Raw genomic sequence first — 22,212 nt, forward strand, 5'->3', positions numbered from 1 at the left:
CACGGCTGGCGTGGCCAGGTGGTTAGGGTGCTTGACTCACGATCTAACGGTGGTGAATTTGAATCTTCATGACACCGAACATTATCGCCCTTTCAGCCATGGGGCGTTATAGAGTTATGATCAATCCCACTATTTGTTTATAAAAGAGTAGCCCAATAGTTAATGGTGGTTGATATATACTAGCGGCATTCCATCTATTCTGTCACTTGTAAATTAGGGACGAATAACACGTATAGCTCTCGTGTAGGAAGGCAGCTAGTCATCATCAACAACCGCCAACTCTTGGTCTACTCTTTTACCAAATAATAGTGTGATTGATCGCATATTATAACGCCTCCACTGCTCAAAGAGAGAAAATGTTTGGTGTAACGGGATTCGAATCCACGACCCTCAGATTACTAGTCAAGTGCCTTAACCACCTGGCCATGCCGGGCCGGTTCGGTTCAACTGGTAATGTGGGTGCTGAGGTTTCGAATTCCCGTCATACCGAACATGATCGCCCTTTCAGCAGTAAGGGCGTTACATATGTAACACTTAATTCCACTATTCTTTGATATCAGAGTAATCAAAGAGCTGAATGTGGATGGTATTGACTAACTGCCTTCTCTGTTATTTATTAATCCTTACCTAAATTTCGCGGATATCGCGAAATTCAGAACAAACTATAACTTTCTAAAATATTCCTTTAAAGTCAAACTCAAGTCGATACCTAAGCAAAATTAATCCTCACAGACAACCAACTAATCAACATGATAAAGAACGACGAAAATTACGCAGATAATATATGGAAGACTCGATAATCAAAACCCAAGTTAACACTCAGAAACAAAATAAGAATAGAAGTTAAATAGCTAAAAATAAGAAAAATAGGACCATTGCTGCTCTAAGTTAACCGAAACAACATAACATAAACAGTATAGTATTTGATCCTCGTGTCCTTATTAGATAAATATTATGCAGTAACATATTAACAACTGCAAGAGTAGGTCGAGGGTGAACCTCTCCCTCCAATGTTTACCAATAGATCTAAACATCAATAAGTACGAAAGAAAAGGATCGTTTATTGACTTATATGGATCTGCTGTTATTGGTTCTGTTACGTAACTACCTCATGAATGCTACTCAGACCTTCGAAAGTTGTCAGAACTAGGCCTAAAAACATTTTACTATTCCTTACGAGAATTAATATTTTACTATGTTGCAGAAGTTATAGCTGTAAATACAAAATAAATTAAAAGCTATACGTACCGTACGTAACACGCTGGGAAGTACTATGTTACAGAAGGTTGAATTTACGATTCTATTAAAACAACTACACAAATTAATCATCATTGATTATTCTATAGATAACAAAGGACTGGATTGTGCAAAATACAATAGTGTGCTGAAGAGAAATAGTAATTTTATAAATCTAGACATGACGTCACAGGAGTATTATAACTTGTTATGACACTCAAGTAATAAAATAATATGTTGTTCTAAGAAAGCGATTTTTTTTTTAATTCTCCTGATTAGTTTTCCTTTCCGGAAAACCCTATATAGCAATCCATATAAAGAACTACTTTTACATGAATAAACTGCCAAAACAAACCCTTCTTATAATAATAAGATTACTTTCTCCACTAACCCAAAGCAAATGTTTATATCAAGAATTTATGATGGCTGACACAATGTTGTGACATCACGTTATTTCATGATACTTAAACTCACACACACATATATAAGAGATTGTTAAATTCAAAGTTGCCCCGTATGTCTCCTGTGTTAAAATGGACTGTCTAGCACCCAGCTTACGAAGTGACTATGGATTATCGCTAGGAACCAGTGTCTTACAAAACTTTATACTGGATATTGCCTGTACAATTTCTATACTCGACGATATTTAGTATCCTTAATGTCTTACCAGAACAGGTTTGTTTTAGCACAGGACTTAAGGCAAACAGGTAAAGTGTACCAAAGTTTTAATGTTTGTCATTCCTTTAAACCAAGTTGCAGCTAAAGGAAATTTTTTCGAACACTGTGTATGATAAACAAAAAAAGAGAGGTCGTAATAGAAAGGTCTTGTATCTGGCTACGTGTTTTCAGTACTAAACAAATAGCAAAGAGGAGATTGTCATATAATAGTGATTAACTATCAAGTGATAGACAATAAAAAAAACAAAACGTTCCACCCTTACAGAAGTTATAATATGTATTCATAGTTACATTATGATCAAGGGTTTTGGTTATTTAAAGAGGCGCAATATTAGTTTTGTAACATTTTCTTTAATTCAGTTGTCACCCATTTATAAAACTGTTATTTTAAAATGAGTTTTTATATAGGTGACACAATTATGTGATTGTTGTTTAAGAAACTAGGCCACTTAAGTTAATAATTTAAACATTATCGAATCGAACGTTCTCAATCACCTCATCGTTTTTATGGCAACTCATTTCGAACAACAGAACAGATATTGATTAGTCATGGGTAACAAAAGGATATAAAAGGCTCTTCATAATGTCACAGAAATTAGGGATTCAATTAATAATAAAATCGTTTACAAACACGGGGATGAAAATTGTACTCCACCAAATGTTTATTTCAATAACCCGGGTTCTGAGAGCAGGAAATTAAAATAAGCATGAAACGTGATTACTTTTCATCAAAATACGTATAGCATACGACTGATACGCAATTTCGCGGGAATAGCTTGAAACAATTCACTATCTATTAATTTCACTGAGTAGGTGAGTCAAATTAATACTTTGAAGTGTGTGTGTTTTTCTTTTAGCAAAGCCACAACGGGCTATCTGCTGAGCTCACCGAGGGCAATCGAGCCCCTGATTTTAGCGTTGTAAATCCGTAGACTTACCGCTGTACTAGCGGGGGGCATTTTGAAGTCAAAGAAAATTCTTTTTTCTGCTTTAATTTACGATTAAATGTGGAAAGAAACGTTTTTTTTTTTTTGTAAAAATAAAGCTGTAACTTCAAAGCAGAACTGGACTTTTGGTAAGATCCAGAATATATTTTTTAACATCTTGTTTAATATTTTAACGTGCTTTTCGAGTATTTTATCTACAAGTCGTCAGGACACATATTTATATCAGTTTTTTAATTAACGTGTTCGTAACTCTTAAGTGATGTATTTTTTCCATTTAACTTTTCCAAACACAGTACGAATTTACCTATAAGTCTGAAATTTATCTTTATGGTAGTATTAAAACTTCAAGCGAAAGAAAAATTTAATCTTAAAGTAAAAAAAATAAATCTAACTGTTGCCGAAATTAATTTCTAATTATTTTTCCAATAAATGGTGAGGGGAGAAATGTTGATTGTGAAAAAGGTAATTCAGAGGCAAGAATTAGGAGAAAAACGAACACTTTGTATATACGTACACAGTGTTTTGATTTACGCAAGCCTATCTGGTGATTTTTATTTAAAGTCAACTTCAAAATCGCAATACGTAATGTAATAAATCGGATACGCGTCCGTGATAAATTATAATACATAATATTGGACACATAAAACCATCTGTAATATGGTGAATTGCGTAACGGAAATTTGTTGTCTGAAGAGCTGTGATATATATATATATATATATATATTTCATATGAATTAAATTCAAATTATGCTAGAAAATTAACACATTTGTCACTGAGCTTTCAACTTTCTAATTCTTCTTTCCTCGTAATCTTAATTTTTTGTTTAATGAAGACTTTTAAGAATTATCACATTTAATTCTTCCATAGAAAAAAACATTCATGATATATCTTTCTTCAACTATTTATTATAAATAAGCATGTGGCACAACCTGTCATGTGATTCACCATTTGTCACTTAGTTACATAACGTTTGGGCAATTCCACATCTCATCCGTAAATCTGTACAACAGCAAATCGAATGATGTATGTATAAGTGTGTTATTTCAATCCAACCAAAGGAATCGTATGAATAAATGCAAACGCAAACTAACGTGGCAGGGGTTTAGTTTAGAGAGAGAGAAATCAGAAGAGTTCTCTCTCCAACTGGGGTGTTCAGTAACGTTGTAGTTCCTCTTCGTCCCTTTACATGAGAAAAATTTTAAAATATCCGTGGAAATTTTACTTTATTTTTAATATTTAAAAAATGGAGTGGGGTACAGTATTTATGAGTGAGAGGAAGGACGGGAGAACTGGACGAGAGCAGCGAAAGTGAAGTGAGCCAGACCTTGGCTCGAGGACGGAGTACACTGGCAGCTGGCGAATTGATTTTTAAAATTTACTACGATTGATTTGATACCCTGTGACTGGGTAAACGGCCCTTTTCAGAATGAGGCTGGGACCTACAGGTCCGATGCCAGAGATTTTGCTGTGGGGGGAAACGGGAGTACCCAGAGAAAAAATTTTGATACCGTATATCTCAGTTGCGACTGCATGGATGTTCTTGAAATTCGAAATGTGAAGTAAACAAACAAGGAAGCAATATGGGTGAAAAATTCAAAAACATGATAAAGGAAGCACTAAGTTACAGCTAGCTAAAAATCGCTATTCGTTGGTTCCTGTAAAACACTGTGTAAGGCGTGCTTCACTTTTTTTTCTTGGTTGCGCAATGCACTGCGCATGTCTTGATTTAAATAGATAATTGTTAAAAATTACAGTTTAATTGCCAAAAACTTGGTGAAGATGATGTTTGTGAGAGACAAAATCATCTGAAATGATTTTTTTACACACCTTTTATTTAAAATCGAAAATGAACAAGTTGAGAGAAATGTAGCAAAAAAACAAAACAAAAACAAGTTTGCGGCTTACGCTAGTCGAATCACAAATTCTAGGTATTTATTAAATATTTTTGTTTGGTTTTTAAAATGCTGTATAAATGATTATTAAAGTTTACATAATAAAACGGTCATTTTATTTCATTTTAATCATCTTATAATTAGGTCTTTTATCGTAAATTATTTTTAGAAGAATAACCTACTATTCCAAAATAATAAAAGGTCCAAAGTTTATTGATATACAAGTTAAAATTTTTCTGTAGAAGTAAGGTTAAACTATGTTAAGGTACATTTAATAACAGCAAACTGAGAAAATATGGTAAACATATGTAACAGGTTCTCAGAAATTTTGCAGCAAATTTAGATATCAATTACTGGAGTTCAACAGTCCACTCTTAATAAGGGACAAACTTTAAATAACACGAGTTACAACTGTTTCATGCAGTCTTATATCTTTCCTGATTTCTAGCAATCTTGATGAATAAAGAAGCAAAACCTAATTTAAATAGCTGTGTCCATAGGCAACCTTCAAATGAACAACATATCTCATAGACGTACATTGATCCTTAACTCAAGCGTACTGAAATGTTAATCTGTTAACCTGAATTACATGTCGCTTTGATCGCCTTTCTACCGCAGTTCGTACATGTTAATGTGGCAATAAGTGTCAGTTTTCACGCTTGCTCATTGAGCTAAGCCTATGTAGCTTTACTTTTTTGCAGCTGGTGCTTTAAAACGTTTTACTTGAGTGTTTATAAATCTATGACGCACATCAAATAGTTCTTCTCTTTATAGATTTGATGTGAAACATAGTCCCCACTTTATATAATTCCGTTAGAGTAACTCCTTTGAAGAAGCTAGCAATATTTGTTTCAAATAGTACTGTAGTGCTAGAACCCATAAACGGAAGCAAATGAGACCTTGTAAAGTATGTTACTTCAGCCTACGAGACGTCGTACTTCAAACTCAATAGGGTATGGCATGGCCTAGCGAGTTAAGGCGTGCGCTTCATAATCTGAGGGTCGCGGGTTCGCGCCCGAAACGCGCCAAACATGCTCGCCCTCCCAGCCGTGGGGGCGTTATAATGTGACGGTAATCCCACTATTCGTTGGTAAAAGAGTAGCCCAAGAGTTGGCGGTGGGTGGTGATGACTAGCTGCCTTCCCTCTTGTCTTACACTGCTAAATTAGGGACGGCTAGCACAGATAGCCCTCGAGTTGCTTTATGCGAAATTCCAAAACAAACAAACAAACAATTATTTTTCCTATTCTGCAACAAATAAAGATTGTGTATAAATGGAAAAAATGACGTGAATTGTTTGCTCAAATCAAACTCAATAGAAATAGCAATGTCACTCTATAAAAACTAAACCGGAAAATAAATATGGTTTTTATTTGTTTGTTGTTGAATTTCGCGCAAAGCTACTCGAGGGCTATCTGCGCTAGCCATCCCTAATTTAGTAGTGTAAGACTAGAGGGAAGGCAGCTATTCATCATCACCCACCGTCAACTCTCGGGCTACTCTTTTACTAACGAATAGTGGGATTGGCCGTCATATTACAACGTACCCACGGCTGAAATGACGAGTATGTTTGGTGTGACAGGGAATCGAACCCGCGACCCTCGGATTACGAGTCGAGTGCCTTAGCCATCTAGCCATGCCGGGCCTTCTCTGGTAGTCAGACATATTTTGGCTCGGCGAAAGCGTTTTAGAAAAAATACATATGTAATTAATCAGAACATATGAGCAAATTTCAAATGGAAAAATATTTGAGAAATTAATCATTCATTTTAGTTGTAGATAAATGTAAGTTGTTTTACACCAATACAATTAAGGTTTTTTTCAACATTTTCTATATTATAACGTTTACCATGTCCTCATATTCACTTCACACAGTCCTTCTGCATTCATGTTAGTCCTCCACCTGACATATTTCGCAATCATTTATGTAGAATTTAAAGACAAATTTCACGTAATTTGCAAACTACAAACTCTGCAAAAGATCTTTGTGTTAATTTAATGGCAGACATCGCTAATAGGATATTGGTACAAAGGTGAATATCGCACTAGATTATTACGTTCAATAAATACGATTCGTTTACAAATAAGGAACACTTCTCTTATTATTAGAAATTCGAAAATATCTGCTGCCTTTTGATGCACTGTTTTATTGAATTGAGTAAAATTAATTATTAGTTTTTATTACTTGTCGTTGATCCAAACGTAACTACGCAATTACTGTTTAAACAATCGTCTCTTATGACTTTATCTTGTGCGAGTAAAACCAAACGGCTATCTGCCGTTAAAATTAACTTAGAATCCAACCACTCACATGGATGCTAAAACAGTTAAGTGACCATTAGATTACAAAGTCACCCGCTGCAACAGCGGCGAGTTTTGGATTTACATTACTAACATAAGAGGTTCGATTCCCGCTCGGTGGACACAGCAGATAGCCAGATGTGGCCTTGCTATAAGAAAAATACAAAACAAGGAAACTAATACCAGTTAAACGTTTTCAACAGTTTTTATTGTTATTTTGAAACCAATTATACGAGACAAAAATGTATAATTCACACTATATTTCAAATCTTTGAAAAATATAGCGAAAAGAAAGACACATTAAAAAATAGTACAAATAGCATTTAACCCAATCTTTTAATAAATAAATCTTTTGAGGCTTGTCATTATTACTTTGACAGCTATTTTTATTGTGTGCTAGCAACAGCAGACACGTTCTGGAGGTTAAAGGTCACAACTGTGTGTCTCAGTTATTACCGTACTGTGAGTAGTTTTCTGTATAGAGTGTATCAGGTATATCATTTTGACTTTTTTGTCTTTCAGCACTTAGGCAACAATGAGTGTCTTTGACCCGTCTACCCCATTTCTCATGACCAAAAGTATAAAACATTAGACAGCGTTGAAAATTATGGACCTTTTAAACGGAGCCTCGAAAACGCTCAATGGCTGAAAACAATATTGCACAAAACGCTGCGAAAAAACCTGAAATTGACTACCAGTTTGGAACTTAATTGGTTGTTTGTATGTTTCTAAGTATAAAGCAATAGACTAGGTTATACACACAGTGTCCACCCTGGGTGTGAAACATTAATTGTGGAGTTATAGGCTTTCAAGCTGACCGCTAAGCCTCTAGAGCGCTTCGGATTTGGACGCTTATACAATTTACAATTGTTCAGAACATATGCAACAGCATTACAATAGAACATTTTCTTTCATATACGTATTGAACTGATTTTTGCCAAGTTACCTAATTAATTGTGGACTTCCTTAAATGTCCAAACTCCATTTCATTAATTAATTTTCAGTTTTAGTCATTTTGTTCCGTCCGCACTTTTTTGTTTGTGGAAATAGAATTTTTATCAAAACAAATCTAAAACTATTTTTTTAGAAACATTAGTAAGGTATACAAATAACAGTAAACTGTTCCAGTATAATATGTTATAACTACACTCATTTGTTGTAATATATTATAAAATACACTGTTTTGTTATAATATATTGTACTAGAAAAGTATAATTTACAGTTTATTGCGCTAGAATGGTTTAATTATATACTCAAAGTATAGAATTGCATATTTTATGGTAAAATATAATAAACCAGAATAATGGACATGATAACTATCAGAATGGTTTATAATACATCTAATAGAGCGTTCTATGCCATTCTGTATCCTACTATCTCAGCATATTTTATTGTATACTATATTATAACCCAACTGTTTATAATATATCTTATTAAAACAGTAAACGTTACCATAACGCATACTATAAAAAATGTTTCAAAATGTACATTTAGAAAATTGAGCTTCATGATACATGCTATAGAATGTTGTATATTGTAATGAATTATGAATAGCTGTTTGCAATATATTTACAATAAATTGTCGTATCAGCACATTTCTCCACGAAGAGTTATTAATGCTTAGATCAATAAAAATATTACTCTTTTCATTTCTATAGTACACCATTTTCTTTATAGTGCATAAAAGATAGATATGTAATGATTTTAGTTGTTATAACAGTATGACATACAATACGTATCATAAGAATTAATCTATTTGAATCAAATTGCAGGAAGAACAAACTACAACATCAGTATAATAGAGGAAATGAAATATTGTTACTTGATTTTAGAAGAACGCGTGTAATCATAGAATACAAGACATATTTAAAACACTGTGAGCGGAAGCTTTGATTGTGAAGAAGTGAAATAATAAACGATTAGCTCCCGAGATGTCGCTTTCCTTCATTTCCTTGCTAGAGATTGTAAACAAATACTTTAACTGGAAAGGTAATATTTCCTTTCCTTTGAACATTTTACAAAATTATTCAGACAAATCCAAGAACAGAGTGCAGCACAGATAAAGACAGGATTCAACTTACAGAAAGTAACATCATAAGATACCTGTGCTCTGCCCATCACGGGTATCGAAACCTGGGAAGCCCGGCATGGCCAGGTGGGTTAAGGCGTTCGACTGGTAATCTGAGGGTCGCGGGTTCGCGCCAGAGTCGCGCCAAACATGCTCGCCCTCCCAGCCGTGGGGGCGTTATAATGTAACGGTCAATCCCACTATTCGTTGGTAAAAGAGTAGCCCAAGAGTTGGCGGTGGGTGGTGATGACTAGCTGCCTTCTCTCTGGTCTTACGCTGCTAAATTAGGGACGGCTAGCGCAGTTAGCCCTCAAGTAGCTTTGCGCGAAATTCAAAAAACAAACCAACAAACAATCGAAACCCGGATTCTGGTATTATAAATTCGCAGACATGTCACTGTGACATGCCACTGTGGGACATTTTGGAGTTTGAAATAATATATAGTTTTTGATACTTTACCCTAATAAACTAAGGAACTCTGCACTTTCCAAATAAACTCTTACTTATATACAAGAAATATAAATTTTGAAAATTATTCTATCTGAGCATAGTTTTTACGGTACTCCTTTCACGCTATTATTTAATTCAGATAATAATATATCGTATTGATATTAAGCAAATTCACTGACTTTTTAGTCCAACCATGATATTTTATTTACATCCCCTGGTGGTAAACCAAAGAAAGTTAAAGATTGACTCGCTATCATATCCTGTTATAACTTAATATCGTCTCTAAATGGAACTCGCACTGAGTTAAAATCCACTCACATTTTCTCCTAATATAATTTGTATTATAGCCCCTATATTCATTCAAACTGCCTCTAGAATCTAGATAGTAAAAGATACTATATTTATGGAGTTTGGCAGTATGAAACTTAAATTATACTATCCGTAATTAATACTGCTTTCTATATTGGCTCATTATATTCTTTCCAGATATACCTTAAAGTATGCTGCCCGTACTTAACAGTGCTTTCTAGAGCGGAGCATTATATTGTCTCCAGATATACGTTGTATTATGCTACATACAGATGTGATTTAATGTGCCCCCGAAACGTTTCTGATACTACATGATTTTTTGCATTATGAAGTCATAGCAATATTTGGTTTAGGTACAGGTTAATACTATCTTAACATATTACTTAATACTTCCTCATATGTGTCTTAATACAACTTGCAGATAAGAAAAAAAAATTAACATTTATGGCTAAATTTACGTATTTTTAATACTTTTATATTCCACAAACTGATTTCTCGTCAAGTATCTGAACGCTTTTTTTTTAGCTGTTTATAGAGTTAAATTTATAATAAAGTAATAAATATGAATTCTTGAAATTTTCTGGTAAATGTTTCATAAAACCAACAATTATATTTTAAGTTACAGATAGTAACAAATGAGACTTCTCTCGTTAGGCTTAACAAAACAGAGGTACGGAAACAGACATCCGAGCTTCCTTTGTGTCACATTAGGAAGCAGCAGCTTTCTGTCAAACAGAAAGATAAAGTGAACCGTGCTGCTCTATAATATTTCACTGATGATCTTCCAAACGTAATTATAATGTAATACTGTTGTTTATTATTGTAATTACGTGTCAAAATTACGAAGAATTTAATTCGCTATACATCGCTTTATAGTTTCATTGTTAAAATTAAATCTGAAAAATAAAGTATGTAAGCTATAATGTGTCTGAAGAGATAGCTATAGGCAAACAAATGAAATAGTAACATTAGTATTGTTGTTACAACTAGTTCAAATAAAAATACTTGTGAATTAACATATGCGAGGTCATCTATGTTATCACCACATAACCCGTAATAAAAATCTGTTCGTTTTTTCTTTTGTTCTTGTCGTTTTTTTGCCGTACTGAATAAATTGATTCTATTTGTTTTCAATACTCTATAGGGCCCGGCATGGCCTAGCGCGTATGGCGTGCGACTCGTAATCCGAGGGTCGCGGGTTCGCGCCCGCGTCGCGCTAAACATGCTCGCCCTCCCAGCCGTGGGGGTGTATAATGTGACGGTCAATCCCACTATTCGTTGGTAAAGAGTAGCCCAAGAGTTGGCGGTGGGTGGTGATGACTAGCTGCCTTCCCTCTAGTCTTACACTGCTAAATTAGGGACGGCTAGCACAGATAGCCCTCGAGTAGCTTTGTGCGAAATTTCCAAACAAACAATACTCTATACTGCGTATGGTAGAAAACAATAGCTGAGTTTTTCACAAGCATGGTGATTTCATTTTGGTAAGTGAACTAACACTAAAATAAAACAAAAACGTGTTAATTTTGGTGTCATGTTTATAGGTGATAAATAACCATTATCAAACCTGTTGTACACTGAATAATAGTTCTGATGTTGTGCTTATACGAAATAATATTTGTAACTTATATCAAGCAAATATAACGATTCTGAGCTTGATTGACCATAAATCAAATACCTTCTCGATTCAGGCTTTTAATAACAATTTTACTAAAAAAAATCGGCATATATATTATTTTATAATAAGGTATATTTATAACAATCCAAACTATACATTTATATTTACGTTAAGTTGCAAAGTGTTTGTTTCACACACTAAATTATAGTTAGTGTAAGGTTGTCCTTTACCATTATACTCTAATTTCAAAATTACTAAAGGCGATATTTTAAATTTGTATAGAAGCGATGTTACGTATGTAAAACATAGCTGTCGTTTTACACATACTATTCCTTCATAAAACAGGCCTGGCATGGCCTAGCGCATTAAGGCGTGCGCTTCGCAATCCGAGGGTCGCGGGTTCGCGCCAAACATGTTCGCTCTCCCAGCCGTGGGGGGCGTTATAATGTTACGGTCAATCCCACTATTCGTTGGTAAAAGAGTAGCCAAAGAGTTGGCGGTGGGCGGTGATGACTAGCTGCCTTCCCTCTAGTCTTACACTGCAAATTAGGGACGGTTAGCACAGATAGCCCTCGAGTAGCTTTGTGCGAAATTCCAAAACAAACAAGCAAACCTTCATAAAACATGTAGTGCACCTAATACCAGTTATAGGGACAGTACATCACAAAATTAATAGTTGTTCAGGATTAAAAAACAACTTAACAGCTAGCGAGATGTTTATACAAAAATAAATCGAAATATTGTAAAGAATGTTAAAAAATATAATTGATAAGAATAGGAGGAACAATAACTGGAATATATAAAACTTAAATAACAATACACATGAAAACAACAACATGAAAGCTACATTCATTGTGCTCTTGCTCATAGAATTAAGCTATGAACCAACTGCAACTGACATAGAGAGAAAAAAATATAGCGTGCTCACCCACACGGTTAGATTACACTAAATGTTAGTGCTTCGATAACGAGATTCAATGTTGGGCAACAATATTTCAGGCATCATTGAAGAAATTCCTGTTCGTGAATTATCGCAACAAGTTCTTGCCGTGCCAGAGTCTAAACAAATCCTGATGTAACAATGCGTAGAGTCTGCTGAAAGATTTAAATATAGTAGAGAGAACAATGTTCGTATGTTACAACTGCTTTGGGGGGTGAACGTAGCAGATAGAACGTGAACGTAATAAATAAAATAGAGATCATATATTGGAAACTGCTGAAGGATGAACTTAGTAGAGAGAATGATGATAGTAACTGTTTGTTTCATTGGACGGAGGTCCTGCGTTAAGGGGTGACATGGGTGCATAACCTGAGTATTGAGTTATCTCGTAAATTTTCATGTCTGCTTTGGTGTCATCAGATATTATATTATTGATAAAAAATGGGTGATTAGAAGAATTATAGTAGGGGTCAACTCTCACGTGGCCAGAGGCTAGTATGGTAGGATAAAGTCAGACCACGAGTAAATAGTCCGAACTGGTGAGGATCTAGCCCACTATACTGTGAGTAATTCGTGTTGATCTGCGGACTACAACACGTCGTTTCCAGTTTATGGTTTTCACTACCATCTATCAAGGAGCGTTCATGACAGTTATAGTTGTCTGTGTTAATAGCTACTGTCAGCAGCTGAGATTTGGCAGGCAGAGAGGAGACAACATGCTGCTGACCCTGGTTGGAATTGATAATCTGTCCCGAATGTTGTGGTGGATAAGGAGAAGGGTTGTCAGGAGGCTTTCTAGAAGTGTCCGCCGATTTCAGGTGCGGTGGAGAAACACCGATCTTCGATTCTGTACTTTGCTGTTTCTGTTGTTGTTCGATGGCTTTATGTGCTTGTCGAAACACTTCTTTCTTTTGACATTTGAGTCTTTTTTTGGCGACCATTTTCAAACATGTTTCCAGAGTCTGGGTGCAGTGTCCAAAAGCTTCCTTTACCTGGCTTTTCTTGTGTTCGTGCAACTTTGACAAAACAATCATTAAAGCTCAGACTGTGACGAACGGAATTCTGCCAACGCTGCTGGTTCTGCTGATAATATTGAAACAAATCCATGATGAACTGATAGATCTCGCTGAGGGTTAACATCTTGCTTGGACAGTTCTGAATAGCCATCGTGATCAATAAAATGTATGAATAAGGAGGCTTGGCGTGTGTGTAACTACGTCGGTAAACTTTATCCGGGCGTCCACGCCCCATCGGTACATTGGATGAACTAGCTACACTTTCGGTACCAGAGGGTGAAGGGCCGAGGCGACCACACATAAAAAACTCCGTGCTGGGAACAGTTGCTACATTCATAGAATTAAGTCCAGTCACTGTATTCATACAGGACTGGGTAGTTGTATCATTAATTTCTAAGCATAGAGAACTCATTCTTCCAATAGGATAAGTTTGTGGAACTTGAGTCATACATGAAGGCCCTCCACTTATCCCCATTCCTACTGGAGGTCCCATGAAATCTATAATTGCAGTAGAAGTCATGTTAGTGGATGTAGAATCAATGTTGGGACCAAATCCTTCTGTGGTATAATTCAGAGTGAGACTTGAACCTGTGTTGATACTGGTCGTGCTGTACGTATTGGTCATACTACTCATAGTTTGCAAAGAATTCATTGTAATCTGAACGTCCTCTTAACCTTTCGCGTAATCATAATTATTAGTTTCGTTTAACCTTGAAACGAAGTGTAAGGTTTGTAAAAAGCAACATTAAATTTCGTTGTAAATATAATTCACAAAGTCAATTGTAACATAACTCTTATTTCTTTCTTACTCACATTCGAATATGGTCTTATCGCTCTAGACTTTTAATGGTTTCGGTAAATGAAGGTTCAGTTGATGCCTGTTAACTTTCTTTTAATATAATATTTTATCACTACTCTACACTTTATCACAAACTTGACGATAACAGGTAGCTGATACAGACATTAATCTGAGATCTGATAAGAACGCAGTTCTCAGCTCAACAAATTATATTCTCCAAACAAACATTGCTGGTTAGCTCTTATCAAGTCACAACGAAAATCCTGATAGAGTGAAGAGAACAACCCACCAAAGAGAGTTAGTTATGCGGACAATCGACTACCATCACTTGGGTACCGATCCTGTGAAAATACGCCTGCCGACGAACTGTGTACATAAAGCTACGCCCTTCTTTGTTTGAATGCAAATCTGGCACAGAAAGCTTCAAATTAGCCTTGAGTTACGCCTCCAGTTCTAATACCCATACCAGCTGTCTTGAGAATATATTTTTACTTCAAGCGGGTTCCTTGTTATCACGAATTACGCCGACACTGTTATTCTTATTGGATGATATGTAGAAACGTCACCTAACTCCGCCTCCTTACCAAACTCCCTTTCTTCTAGAGTATTAATAACGATGGTAAGTTTAGCGTCATCGTGAGGTGAAAGTCAGTTTAGAATACGGACTGGCTGTATTAATAACTAAATACATACATCATATCCGCAATCAGTTGTGAGTCTTGTAACCAGATTTTATCTTTCTGTAATATATGTTAGCAGAATGTTAGAGAAAAGTGCAATCATAACCACACTTCAAATAGGAGTTATGCCACTATGTTGATATACAGAAAATATATGTGCTGTATTTTACTACGATTCTTCTGCATTTTATATCACGTGCATAGAGGAAAGGTTTTTTACGTCTGTAGTCATGAAAATAGAAAAATTCACATAAAGGGTGATCATATTTTGTTCAACCAGCACAATGGAAGTCAAATAGAAGTAGTATTTGACTTTTGACTGTTACTGTTAAAATGAAAATAGGAATATAATGTTCATAGCTCATAATAGAAAAACAAAAAATAACTCGTTAGGCTTCGTGCAAAGCTATTTGAGATAGCAGTCCCTAATTTTGTATTTATACGTTAGAAAAATGGCAAATAATCAGCATCACTTATCGCAAACTTTTTGGGTTATTTTGATCGAATAGCAGGATTTGGATGTCACGTTTAGAATGCACTCATGACCTCAGCGTAGTATAAGAGCAATTTCTTTTTTCGGTAACTTGACGACAGTTTGGCACGGCGAATAAAAGAGCTCATCTAAAAATGAAAACGATTTTTACTGTCTGTTATGGTGGGTACTTAAATTGTAGTTAAATATTCTTATTAGATTTCGATAGAGAAGAATAAACTAATTGTAGAACTATTAATTAAAAACAAGTAAATATTGATAGAACTAACTTGAAATACACGAAAGACTGTCTACTTGTAACAAGATATATTTATGATATAAAAACGATTGTAAAACTATAGTAATGTATCGCTCAAAATTCAACAAATAAATTTCTGAAACAAATCACAGTGGAATTGGTTTCTTATGAAATCACGCTAAATTGGAATAATAAAATGTAGGGTAATATGATTTTTATTATATGATGAATGTTTCGTGTGCTTATATTTTAAAAGTACAAAAATCATATATGTATATATATTTAATAGTAAGATATATTAAAAACTAAGTAACCCATTCATATTTCCTGTATTTTAATTTATGATATAAGAAAACAGTTCTCTGGTGAAATATGAAATGAAAACTTGGAATTTCTTTAAATAATTCCGTCCTATTCACTTGTTTATTATTAGTCACAAATGATGTAGGTCATTAATATTGCAGCTGCTAAACGTTCTTGCTTACTGAACGTTCAGTACCCATTTATTAATCCATGGAAATAGTATTTTTTAATATACTGTTAATCAGGTGAGAGTGGTCTGATTTAGAAACGTTTCTCTAAGGCTAATCTAGCAGTTTAGTTGGTTTGAAACAGTAGATCTACGAGATGAGTGTTTATTAAAGTTCTCTATCAAACAGTAAAATAATTAGCACCGTTAAAACTATTTACTATTAGCAAAAATTAATATTGTAGAATTTATTCCTTTAGTAGGAATTACTGCATTATTGGGTTTCCTACGTCTTCTTGCACTCCTTCATCCACAAGCTTAAAAACCACCGTACCATTAAGCAGATTTCAAAAGACGTATATCTACCATTCAATCACATGTTATTTTCTGCAAAGGCATCAAGAATCGCGTTAAATGTGAGAAGCGGCTATCTGTAGTTTGTACACGATGTCCTGTTAAGCAAACTAAAAGGACATATCCGTTATAGAACCGACAAAACACCGTTTTACATAGTAATTTTAAAACATTACACTAACGTATCTGTTTAAAATTGTATAAACACGCTGTAACTATATATGTTACACACTTATGTAGGCAGTTTTGATATTTTAAATAAAACAACTGTATTTTGGAGCCGTTGAATAAGTAAAATAGGTCTTTGTAGATGATATAAATATTTATGGCACAGTGTTATTTGATTTTAGTGGATATATGTCGTTTGAAGCTGGTGATACAATTAAAGGCTTTATTGCATCTTTGTTGGACTACTTTGTGCCTACATCTTTACCTTTTTCAAAACCTACTACGAATGCAAAGCTTTTCAACGACTTCTCCTATGATTTGACAAATATATTTGAGAAATGAAATCGCTTTGATTTAGCTTGTCATTACATTATTTGGAATTACATGAGCTTCAATATGGGTGACGTTTATTTCTGGATGGATTTAAACTTGTTAATATCACTGCCATTGAAATAACTACAAATTCATTATGAGCAAAATAACCGTCAACGAACTATCTAAACATTAAAGAACTTTGACTTCATGTTTGAGGCAACTCTATAGTATCGCTCCAAAGCTAATTACTCCAGAGCCGTGTGCTAATACGGTTTAGTTGTCATATATCTTAGAGTAGTACCCAAGTTTATGTGAAGAGTACATAAGCATGACAAACACTTGCAACGAACTATCGTGTTGGGACTGCAAATTAAACGTTATTCAGATAGGAGAGATATAACTGTTTGTCAACTAACTTTTCGAAAATTTTGACTTATCTTATGCTTTTCATCTTTCCTTATTCTTATAACGTGCATGTAGTCTTTTGAAATGTGTTTTTATACAAAAAAAAACTAATTTGAAATGATGTTTCATTGAGATGAATAGATTTAACATTATTCTCTTTAAAGAGATAAATCTAGGATATTTAAGGATGGTTTTTATTATAGATATATGGTACTTCTTAAGTGGAATATATTAGATTTGTCTAACTGGTGTATTTTACATACGGAGTAAGTGTAGCTTGTGAATACTGAGTATTTAATCTATTTGTTGATTGAATTTTGTAATTATAACATACATTTCTGTGGATCAGTCTTTGGCAAAGAGGTTGTTTTTTCCTCTTCAAACGTAAATATTTGTTGTTGACATTATGAGTGTTGAGAAATCAAATTTATAACAGTTCAAAATGTTTCTTATCTTACTCTTAATGTGTCGTGCTTACAGATCTGTACGCAGAATGTTTGGAATTGGAGTTCTAATTTGTGAAATCAAAAACCAACATATATTGTCCAAAGAATGATAAAAGGTCGGGTACACCCCCCCAGAAAATTTCTGAAAAATAAGTGCTATGAGATTAAATGTGGAAGCAATTTTGCATGAACTATAACTGAAATAATTGTACGGTTGTTTTCATAAAATCTACAAACATCCAACGAAAAGTCAACAAATCATCATTTTGTTGTAACACTTCATGGGAAGCTAGACTTAAATTAGTATAAATATGTATGTTTTATTACAGTGAAGTACTGTACTATCTACATGCAGAGTAGTGATTAATGCGTGGAATTTGATCAAACAGAGACAATTATTTAAAGCTCTGAATACAACTGTGATAATCAACAGTCTAACATTTTACTTGTTTCAATATGTTATTTTAAAACAAGCAAATTGTGTTGCTGTTTGTTTATTGTTGAAATTTATCGCCAACAAATCACAGACGCCTACTACAAATAACCTAACCTACAAAACCTAACACGTTAATGCTTTTCTAATCCACAAAAATTTTGACTATGTGGAAAAAGTTAAATATAATAAGAAGCTGCATTATAACTACACAAGAACATTTTTTTTACAATACAAATATAGGGGATTCGGGGCGAAACCCCCTACATACGTGCGTGACTTAATATTTACCGACACACACATTGGGTCTATAATGTAAATAAAGTATAGGTTTACATATATCAAGAAATGATGATTTTTTTAAGTCAAAGACAATCTAATCTTTTTAAATGCCACCAATGGCACTGCAGTATGTTTATAGACTCACAATGCTATAAACACTTATAGCATTATTATTCGACTCGTAATCTGAGGATCGCGGGTTCGAATCCCTGTCGCACCAAACATGCTTGCCCTTTTAGCCGTGGGGGCGTTATAATGTTTCGACCAATCCCACTATTCGTTGGTAAAAGATTAGCCCAAGAGTTAGCGGTGACTGGTGATGAATAACTGCCTTCCCTCTGGTCTTACGCTGCTAAATTGGGGATGGCTAGTGCAGATAGCCCTTGAGTAGCTTTGCGCGAAATTCAAAAAACAAACACAATGCTAGAAACCAAGTTTCGATACCCGTAGTTGGTAAAGCATAGATATCCCAAAGTTTTTAGCTTGATGTTTAATTACAAACAAATATCTTCTAGCATTTCTAATGTATACGATCATGTCAGTTTGTTTGAGCAAAAGGAAACACATTTCTGATATAAACGCCATATTAATTTCTTCTTCGTTGCTAAAGATATGATGAGAGTGCTGATTTTTCTTCATTTAGATTGAATTATTTTTTACAATAAAAAATATGTTATCAAGAAATTTCATGTGATTACTGTTAAGTCATTCAGATTATAAATACAAAATTATTTATTAATAAATCTTTGACAGTGGTCTTTGTAAGGTTCAAAGGGTGAAAAACTCTGTTATTGATGCAGAAATCTCACGTTATAGATGAGATTTGTATGTTTAAGAATTTCTTTATTTCATTTGCTCCACCACTGAAGACTGTCGGAGGTTATGTTTTCATTCCTCTGTGTGTGTTTATCCCCAAGATTTCTCGAAAACGGTTGAATGGACAAAAGTTGGTATATACACTTAGACTATGACCCAGCTTAGACATGATTAGTTTTTGGAAGGTCAATGTCACAAAATCCAAAAAAATCCATATCTGTTGGCATGAGTACAAATTTTTTCACACTATTTTTACTCTATAACTCTGTCAAAAAATGATCAAATTTTGATAAAACTTGATGTAGAGCATTATTCCTCACTATCGTACCAAAAAGGCCTACGTCCGTTCATAAAAAATGGATATACGGACATATTTTAGTATCTTTTGAGAACCGAACCTTGTGGAAGAGGTATGCATTCTACTGAGTGCCCCAACAGTTCTGACTGATGTTACTGTCGTTTCGTCTATATAATAATCGAAGAATGTTCTCGTGCGCAGTTATTTATTGTTTCACTGCATGGTGTTGTCAAAATGTTGTTATTATATTTGGCGTATATTACTGTTGCAGTGTGTGATACGATCTAAAAATATTCAAGTAACTACATTATTCTTGTAACGTTACAGCCTAAACATGTTCCCGTATACCACTGTGTTTCTGTTTAAATGTATTTTTGAATTTTCTATTTATACTTAGTACATGTTAAAGTTTCTATAAACTTAAAATCTTCACATCTATAGCTTATAAAATCTTCGTTGAGTGTAGTTGTCTTTAACTCATTGTATGCTGTTTTGTTGTGTATATCGTATGTTATGATATAAAGTTTTTAATAACAAAGATGAAAGAGGTCGATAAAACAAAACATATTTACAACGTTCGAACGTTTCGAAACACACACATTCCAGCGAAGTATGAAGGTTATGTTAGAAAGTTTATTATTAATTAAAACTATAACCTGTTTTTTACTTAAGAAATGTTACTGTAGCAGTTTCTAATATAGTTTATGAATGTTCTCAAATGTAACTGTTGGCATTACTGCAAAGGTTTAACAATGTCTACTTACGTAATTGGTACAAAGTCTTCCGTTTATTTATTTGAATGCTATTGTCACAATATCTTGCATGATCTTAGAATTTCAACAACAATATATTATTCTATTTTTGTTGCATAGTATGTGTTCTAACAATGGTTTGATATTTGACACACGTATTATTATTATTATGTCTACATCATGTTCTATAGTATAATACCTTCGCATTTTACTTACCATATTTAACTTATGAGTGCATCTTAGTGTCCATATCGGCTAACAAAGTTCTTATACTCAACACATGCCACAGCTGTATTGTTAAGTACCTTTTTATATATAACTTATGTGAGTCGCAGTATTTAGTATGATTTACGGTCTGATCTTTCTCTTTATTATATATTTTCTGGTTAGATACTGTTAAAAGTACTTTTGCTTTTTTGTACCTACAAAACATAAGCAATAAATGTAATTTTAAATATATATAAATTCAAAATACACTTTAAATATGATTTATTCATTTTCGCGAATAAATTTATTTTAGCAAAATAATTATTAATTTATATTTATATATAAAATGAAAAGTCTTACGAACTATTTCATTAGCTATTCTATTTAAATCCATAATAACATTAAAAATTTAAATTCACAATAACATTATTTTATTTTGAATGTGTAATGAATTACAGCATATTAGCTATAATAACGAATGTAGATATTCACATTATTTCAACTAAATATAAACTAATTTTCTCAATTAATAATTATTAAGTTTTGTCTTCTTATCTGTAACTAATAAATACGAAAATAACTTTTTAAGCTACTCATTCTGAAGGTTTTGTTTTCATTTTAGGAAATTCATTGTGAATACCATCAATCAACGACTTTCTGTAATAAAACTGTTTGTACACCTTACAATAATCCCTAGTATTTTTCTTATTCAGTTTTTCATGATGCCTTTAAAGCATTTTCTGTGAGTATTGATACAAGAATAATATCCATTTGTTGTTGTTCTTTTCTTATGAACAATGTGAAAGTGTTCTCTGCAAAATATTTTGTTATGAACATTTCTGAACAAGTTGTAAACCCAAACAACTTTGATATTTGTACCAGATGTTGCAAAGTAAAATATAAACACAAAATCAGCAAACTGAATTGAGGACAGTTTTCTTAGATGTTACTCTATACTTCCTTGAAAGTACCTGTCTTCCTGTTGAATGTTCTGAAATTTTCCTCAGAGCTTCATTTGCTTAATCCTCCATAGAAAAATCAGGGGCATTTTACAGATCTTAAGCAGGAAAGTAATCATCAGGTTTCGAATTAAGTTGGAGGAATACGTGGTAATGCAGTTAACCACGATATGTGTGATGGTATTACACAAAATCACACACATATCCACAGGAGCTTTAAAAAATGAAATAGCATTATCCTATCCAGGCTCACTTTGTTAGATTCAGAAAATCAGCTTTAGAAATACAATAAAAATACTTTGTATTTATATTTAAATAACTATGTTCAGGATAACTCTAATAATCGTAAAGAACAAATATGTGTCATTATTATAATACTGACTATATTTTAATCCGGAACCACGTGTTTGGTTAGTATGCCTTTGTGTTTCGCACAAAGCTACACGGGGGGATATCTTTGATAGTTTTCCCTAAGTTAACAGTTATATATTGGGAAGAAGACAGCAAGTCAGCACCAACTCTTGAGCTTCTCTCTTACCTATGAAGAGTTGGATTTACCGTCCCATTTGGCCCCCCTCCTTCCCCATCCTTCCCCACTTTCACGGCTGAAAGGGCGAGCACCACGTTCAGTGCTGGGTATTCGAGC

The 22,212-nt window shown here is 33.9% G+C and overlaps 1 protein-coding gene across 1 annotated transcript; it reads right to left on the bottom strand.

The window, feature by feature from the left end:
• Nucleotides 1-12,744: 12,744 nt before the first annotated feature.
• On the bottom strand, nt 12,745-14,495 carry LOC143237085 (hepatocyte nuclear factor 3-alpha-like). The gene is given in 2 exon segments (XM_076475937.1): nt 12,745-13,372; nt 13,374-14,495. Coding segments are annotated over 2 exon segments (1,197 nt in total). The 5' UTR covers nt 14,105-14,495; the 3' UTR covers nt 12,745-12,906.
• Between the last annotated feature and the right edge of the window lie 7,717 nt (nt 14,496-22,212).

The sequence above is a fragment of the Tachypleus tridentatus genome, chromosome 13 (assembly GCF_004210375.1).
Source record: "Tachypleus tridentatus isolate NWPU-2018 chromosome 13, ASM421037v1, whole genome shotgun sequence".
NCBI lineage: Eukaryota > Metazoa > Arthropoda > Merostomata > Xiphosura > Limulidae > Tachypleus > Tachypleus tridentatus.